This window comes from Chaetura pelagica, unplaced genomic scaffold (genome assembly GCF_000747805.2).
Source record: "Chaetura pelagica isolate M959 unplaced genomic scaffold, ChaPel_1.0 scaffold66, whole genome shotgun sequence".
NCBI lineage: Eukaryota > Metazoa > Chordata > Aves > Apodiformes > Apodidae > Chaetura > Chaetura pelagica.
The window spans coordinates 2,526,844-2,534,533 of record NW_009953811.1 but is presented as its reverse complement, the minus strand read 5'-3'; the positions used below and the strand labels follow the sequence as shown (position 1 = coordinate 2,534,533).

The window sequence follows — 7,690 nt, the reverse complement described above, 5'->3', positions numbered from 1 at the left end:
CTACACGGGACACACTTGCATTGAGGAGCAAAGGTTAAAGACCTAAATCAAGAGTCAGCAAAGCCAAAGTCTCTGAAGTGAGTGGTGAAAGTCTGTGTTTTTTAAGGTGTGTTATCAAGCTGGCTTGCTTTCCCCCCTGAGCAGGTGGGCAGCAGTTGTGGAGCATACTTCTCAGTTTCAGTGCTTTACCTGTAATTTACCTTCCAGGAGTTGCATACACGTCCGAGTGCTTCGCATGCAAACCTGGTACCTTCAGTGACAAACCAGGCTCATCTGGGTGCCAGGTGTGTCCAAGAAATACTTACTCTGAGAAGGGAGCTAAAGAGTGCACCAAGTGTAAAGAAGAAATATATTATGCAGGTACATAAATTAAATGGGTTAAGCAAAGCCAGGAGAGTCCAAGCACATAAGGTCATAGAATCACAGAATGCATCGGTTGGAAGGGACCTCTGAAGTCCAACCCCCAAGCTGTTTCTGTGTGCAGGTGGGAGAATGGTTTAGTTTCCAGATGATAGGCAAAGGGGAACTGAAGGTGAGATTTCCCAAAAGATGCAGAGGGCACATATATACGTAATGAGCCAGAGCTGATCTTGGCTAAGGTCATCTACGCTACCATAAAGAGCTGGAGAGCTTTATGACCTCGAAGGGAGCAGCTCTGAAGAATAATAGTCACGCTGTGCCCTCTCGTGGCAATTTGTGTTACCGTTTGGCAAGGATCTGAATTTGCTTCCTCACTGCCTTCAGACTTCTCATGTTTCTAGGAATTTCCTTTCCTGGCCAGTCCCTGCCTCCTGTGCAGTTGGGAGATGTGGTATTCTAGTTGCAAATCCTAGTTCTCAAAGTCCTCTGCATTCCCAGCTGTGGTTGGCTGGTCTTCATCAAATGACATGGGCAAAATCCATTCTTCATTGTCAGAAGGTCTCCAGTTTTCTTCCTTGTAGTTTTATGACAGTTTTTGAAGAGCCAGTCACTGACCACAGAACCTGCTATCACAGATTATGGCAAATGGTTGGGTACCTGTGCCTGAGCTCATGGCAGGAACTGGAATTCTGTAAAAATACCTGGGGAGAGGAAAAATTGTTCTAGTTTAGTAAGTAAGTTTTAAATAAGTTACAGTGTTTTGTTCCTTATTAAGCGAGAACATATTTCCATGCCTGACAAGCTAAACAGATGATTGCTTGAAGGTGAAAACTGGAGTTAGGGTTTGAGCAACTCCCTGGTTATACTGAATCAATGAATTTCAGTGTGACAGTACAAGCATTGCTGGTATTTTCCCTGTTCCTCCTTTAGTTAAGGGGAAAGTTAATGTAGAACCCATTAATGATTTGATTTTCATTCTTGTTTTTGTATTTTTCTGCTGACTCTCTTTAGTCCCCAGATTTAACCTTGTTATGATTTCTTTGATGGACCATTTGATAGTTTAACACCCTGTTCCTCACCCTTTCTTTTTAGAGGAGGGATCCAGTGCGTGTATAGAACGTCCTCCATGCACAAACAAAGACTTTTTCCAGATCCATACCCCATGTGATAAGGAAGGAAAAGTAAGTAGAAGACATGATACTACTTTTAAGATCATTGAGCTTACTGTGATCTCCATTTGAAAGCAGGGTAAGACTTCTAGGAGTCTCTTTCGCATTTACTTTTCCAAGTTTGCTTCCAGCAGTGAATCAATCTGAGGATTTGGGCTTGTCCTTTAGGTGATTTCTCTCCAGCATTTATCCACCTGGAAGAACCTGCCTGTCATGGGCCTGTTACTGTGCTATTCTAAGATCCATGCACTTGTCATTAATCTGACTGGGCCACTGATGCTGCCTCCATGCTCATAAAAAGAAAAGGGTTGGACCACAGGCTGAAGTGCTGTCCCAGAGTAAACCCTAGTGTTTAGTTGTTAGCAATCTTTCCTGGCATACTTTTGGCTTGTGAAAACTTGTTTTGTCCCAGCAATGGCCAGGCCTGCTTCAGGTGCTGCCATGTCACAGGAGCACAACCATACTTATTGCAGGTGGCTGTGTAGATATGATGTGTATCATGTCCCTGGGTTTTAGCATTAAAGAAGAGCCCATAATCTGTTGAAATAAATATATACATATATACGTATATACATAGCTTGGGAGTATTCATGTGCAGCAGCAGAGCTTAGCTGCTTAATACTGGGCTTGCCTTATGGGATGCCTCAAAACACTTTGGCTTTCTGTAGGTTGTTTCTCCCAGAGGTCTTAGATCCACTACTGGTGGGGCAGCCTGGCTTTGGAGCTCTCCTCCCCTTTGTCCCAACAATCACTTAGGGATTTTTTGCAGGATTTGGAGAAGAGACTCCTATTTACTGGGATATGGAGCCCACAGAGGTGTGGACATGTGGTTAGGCCTGTTTTGTCTCATTTCTTTCCTTTCCCGTCTTTCCTAGATCAGGATGGGATGGCAAATAGTCAGCTATTGGCTAATATAGGCTATTGGCCTAATATTTGCTGGTGGGATGGAGTATTTTTAGTCTCCTGGTCAGCCAGTTCCAAAATGCAGCTGAGAGTTTGTCTGCTTTAATAACAAAGCATCAGTGAGTTTAGCCCCAGAGCTGACAGGCTCTACAACCTGCTCTTGTCACTGATTCTTACTGTTACCTTCCTGTAACAACTCCAGGAACCAGCAGCAGTGTTCAGTGCTACACTCCTGGGTACTGCTTTGGTTGCAGCCTCCTGGGGTTTACCCTGTCACTGCTCTGTGCAGTTCAAGGCTCCCTGGCACTCAATAGACTCCCACCATGTACCCTCAAATTGCCTTCATGGGCATCAAATTGCCTTCTGATGATTGGCATCATTAGAATACACAATGGGTCTTTCTGCAGGCATCCTTCATCTTCCACTTCTGAGAACAGCATGTGTCATAGATGCTGGCTGGGTTTTCAGGACCTGCTTTCACCACTTAGTGCTCTGCATCTCTGGAAATTGGTCCAGATTTGATCTCTCTCCAAAGGATGCAGTCCAGTGAGAGGGCCTGACTCTACAGCCCATCTTCAGGAGCACAGTGGCTGTAAAGCACCAGATAAAAGGCCTGTTGGCCCACAGCTCACTAAAATCAGCCAGTTTTTTTACCAGACATGAGACTGTTTTCTCCCTCCTTCTCTCCCCGCTCCAGGTGTGGAAGGGGCCTCAGGAGACTTGGGCACTCGACTCCTATTGACTTTTCACCTATCTACTGCTTTAAAAGTCCCAGGCTGCTTGTTTCAGTCCTAGTCTCAGAAACCCACCCCCTGGCATGTCTATGGGCTGCTCTCTGACCCTTTTCTCTCTGCTCAGGTGCAGTAGGATTATTTTAGTGTGCATAGTGTGTCTGAGCTCTGGGCAACACATAGGTACTTTACCATTTTCTGATCCTCTGTATTTTAAATGCTGTGCACTGAAGCATTTCTGGAGCAACACTCTAGAAAATCCCTTAGGTGTTCAGAAGCAGCAAGGACAGACTGATCCGTGGGGGACAGGGAGCCAGGAGCCAAGTGTGACAGTAGGGCAGGCTGAGGCAGGTGCCACTCTGATAGCAGGAGCACCTGAGCAAAGTGAGAAGAGCAGACCCAACGACCACTACCAAATTCAGCCAAGGCTGCCAGAGAAGTCCATAGTGGCAGGAGCAATGTCAATCTGGGATGTCAAGTCAGAATGTGGATCTACTGATCTGGCACAGACATGGCTGCAACACAGTGCAGGCAGGGACAAAGGGCAGGAGCCTCAGCTTCATCTCAGCTCTCAGGAGCTGAGGACTGAGCTGGCAGTGAAGCTGCTTCCAGATTTTTTGACAAACAGGTTCAAAGCTGGTCAGTAGCTCTTGAACAGGTCTGTGTTATCAGAGGGCTGACCTTGAGCACAAGCAGCTCAATGTACAGGATGGCAGGGGCATGTGCTTGGGACCCTGACCTAAATTCATAAGGTGAAATCTCCCCTCTCAGCCTCTGTATCCTTGCTGCTGGCCTTGAGGATCCCTGATTACACTGCTGGGAACAACAGGTGGACATACCCAGAGAAGGAGCTTTGGACAGGTTGAAGTCTTGCCAGTTAGTTGGGTTTCTCAGCTCTGGAACTTGACTATCTTTTATCTTGAGATATTAGACTCTTTGAAGGACAGACCCAAAGACAAAAGAAATCTGAAACCCAACATGCGTGGTGCACCTCACGGAGGCCTTTTCCTGAAGTCAGGAAACTCATGTCTCGTCAGAGGTGATACCATTGTACATGGTAACACTAGGAGTTGACTTGTGTTAATGTTCATAGACTGCTCCTTACATATTGTGGAGGGACTGGAGAGAGGCTGGAAGAGTTCCTGTGTGGCTTTGGCATTTGCTCAGTAGGTGAAAAAGGCTGGAGAGAACCAACGACTTTGCACAGAACAGGCCAGAATGGAGAAAATGCAGAACTTGTGATGTTCTTTACTGACGGATGTATTCCTGATGAAGGGATTTTATAATGAAGAAGTTGTATTTTGGGTTACTGTGGTTAAAATGCAGAGATTGTTTATGCCAGTGTTAGAATTATTTATCTGGTATTCCTCAGAAACTTTTTAATGTGAAAAACCACTAGATAAATAGGAATGAAAACCAGTAAATTGTTAAGCTTCAAAGTTTTGCTTTTCTCTTAAGGCCTGAAATCTTGGAATCACCTGTGAATGCAGTTATTTCTATTTCCCTTCTCTGCCCTTCCCTTTTTTTTGTCTTGGATGTGCAAGTTCTGCTTCTTGCCTAAAACACTGTGAATACCTTCATTTCATTTACAAGGGGAAACCTGATTGTTGCATCTATTCCTAAAGCTTCCTAACACACCATGTGAACTCAGTGTCTTCTCCTTTCAGACTCAGATAATGTACAAATGGATTGAACCCAAGATCTGCAGAGAGGATCTCCCCCGTGCATTGACCTTACCTCCTTCTGGAGAGAGGAAGGATTGTCCACCCTGCAATCCTGGCTTTTACAACAACGCCTCATCTTCCTGCACTCCTTGCCCACCAGGCACATTTTCGGATGGGACACAGGGTAGGAGACCATAAAAAATGAGCTTGTGTCTCCAAATACAGTTCTCTACTTGCATGTGACTTAGTTTAATGACACATCGTCGTAAGCCAGAACTCATTTTGCATAAGATACTTGTTAAATAACATTGGAGAGTGGGAGTTAGATATGTAATTTCTCTCTGACGTCCTTTGTTATCAGGGATTGCTGCTCTAAGTTGACCTGCTGTGTTCTGGCTGCATTTCTTGGCTGATATAAACATCCTGGCTATTTTAAGGGATTCTGAGAAGGGAATCAGAGCTTTTACAGTCAGTAATTCCTCCTCATCCATTCTCCTGTCCATGCCAAGTTCTTCCCTGTGAAAAACTGTGAAGCACTGTCAGATGAGTACCCTGACAACATCATCTAGCCTGAACTCTGTCTTGTTGATTCTGAGATGTGTTTGCTCAGTGGTCACCTAGAGCATATTGTGGGAACTCATGTTTACTGGTATGATCAAACCTTCAGATGAAGCCATTAAACAGGAAGTGTGGCTTGTGGCATCAGTTACAAATTACTTACCACGAGGCTGTGACAGGCAGTTTATAAAATGCTGCTTTTGTTTCCCCTCTTCTGGTCCTGATAAGTTTGTGGCTGTTTAATTATAAAGAAACAAGTTGTTTTCTTTGCTTGTTACTTGCTTCATAGAGCAAAAAAATTAATGTCTTTGTTCTTTAAAACACTGTTAGAGATGAGCTTTGGCCTGTGATTTTCCTTCCTTTGCCCTGTAGAGTGCAAAGCCTGCCCTGCTGGGACTGAACCAGTTCTGGGGTTTGAGTACAAGTGGTGGAACATCCTGCCAGGCAACATGAAGACATCTTGCTTTAATGTGGGCAACTCAAAGTGTGATGGGATGAATGGTGAGCCAAACTTTCTGTATTGTTACCTGCCTTTTTTCTGTGATGATCACTGTTGTAGTGGAGCAATCATCAAAATGAGTATGCTCATTGCTATCATAATCACAAAACAGTTTTCCCCTTTTTCTTTAATTGCACCAGGCTTGAAATTTCCTGTAAGAGTCAATGTCACAATATCACAAAAAAGAAATAAGAAATCATATAGCAGAAGAGGGCAGGAGCTGCAGCCTATGTGAAGTTCCCTCAAGTCAAGGACCTTCCCCACCACAGACCTTGGTCCATCTGAATATCCCCACTACAAAAAAAACACAACATGACTATTTGATTTCTGCCAAGTTTATCCCCTTTCATGTTTGTGATAACTGTGCCCCTTGAGGTCACATTTAATTCTTTTGGATAACTTAATCAGAGTCTGTGATCTTTCTTCATTTAACACTCGGAGTGTTCTCTCTGCACATGTGCTGAGATTGCAGCAGAGAGCAGTCACAGCTCACTGGTGAAAGTGGTACTGCTCAGGACTTCTTCCACTTCCAGCCTTCTCTGAGAGATTTTCCTCAGCCTGATCCACCCTGCCAGGCTGGTGTAACTCAAGCTTTGAATTATAGTGAGCAGAGGGGCACTGAAGTATATGCCTAACATTTAACATGTAGCTTCATTGATTCATCTTATTTAAGACTGGGAGAGATCAGGTGGATCATCCCTCTTGAATTGCATAGCACAGGTCAGGGAACTTCAAATGCTTTGCTGATTTGTAGGTGACATTTGCCTCTTAAATCAGCAGTTAATACAATTACTAAAACTTTTCATTCAAAAGCACTATTGTACTGCTCTATAGGTTCTAACAGACATCCTTAAAATGTAATAAAATACTGAACTGCTTAATAAAGTGTTGTTACATAGATTTTTTATTTTTATTTTGCCATATGACCCAGAAAGCACCCATTTCTTGATTTAATTGATTTAATTTTTTTTCTTTTTTTTGTCCCATGAAGGTTGGGAAGTGGCTGGTGATCACATCCAGAGTGGGGCAGGAGGCTCTGACAATGACTATCTTATCTTGAACCTGCACATCCCAGGATTTAAGTAAGGAACAGGATTTTATTTATTTTTTCCTTTTTTTTTTTTTTTTTTTTCCCCATCTATTTCTCATTTATCTCTGCCTCTTACACTTATTTCTCATTATCCCTGGAATGAACAGTGTTTTAACTTTTAAAGTGAAATGATGTAATGAATGAGAGACAAGGGGAAACTTGTATTTTCTTCCAGTGTCCCCAGTCAGCCCACGGCAGCAGATGATTCTCTAAGCCCTTGGTGTTTGCTCCAGCCTGAGAGGCCAGCCAGTTGGCTGTCTGGAAACTGAGAGAAGATATTCCTATCCCTCTGTTTCTAAAGTATCCCAAAGTAACCAGTTAAATCTGCCATGTCTATACTGGTGCCTGCCCTGAAATTGTTTTACAGCAACCCACCTTTCTTTGCTCGGTGTCTTCATCTGGCCTGCACAGCCTGTGCTTCTCCTGGAGCCAGCAGGGAGGTGCAGGCACTGCAGGAGAACAAGACTTCCCACCTCTCCTGGACCCTCAGACAAAAGGAGTTAGCTGCTAGAGCTGCTTGTACCTCTTTAAAGAATGGGCTTGTTCTCCTAGTTTAGACCAGGTGTCAAATATTACTACAGGTAAGTTGTGGCAAAATGAACCTCTTTGCTGTATCTCAGCTGAGGAGGGTTTTGACTTACACCCACTGAGCCAAGCCTGATTTTTATTTTACAAGATTGGCAAGCAGCAATGAAAACAGAAGCAAGAAGCATGTC

At 43.8% G+C, this 7,690-nt stretch overlaps 1 protein-coding gene across 1 annotated transcript in view; it reads left to right on the top strand.

Moving 5' to 3' along the window:
- The window catches only part of KIAA1324L (KIAA1324-like ortholog), a 48,347-nt gene that overhangs the window by 22,192 nt on the left and 18,465 nt on the right, over positions 1 to 7,690 (top strand). The window contains exons 6-10 of the mRNA XM_010001258.1: positions 208 to 360; positions 1,453 to 1,541; positions 4,831 to 5,011; positions 5,758 to 5,886; positions 6,876 to 6,966. Coding sequence (XP_009999560.1) covers positions 208 to 360; positions 1,453 to 1,541; positions 4,831 to 5,011; positions 5,758 to 5,886; positions 6,876 to 6,966 — 643 coding nt within the window. The remainder of the gene's footprint in view (positions 1 to 207; positions 361 to 1,452; positions 1,542 to 4,830; positions 5,012 to 5,757; positions 5,887 to 6,875; positions 6,967 to 7,690) is intronic.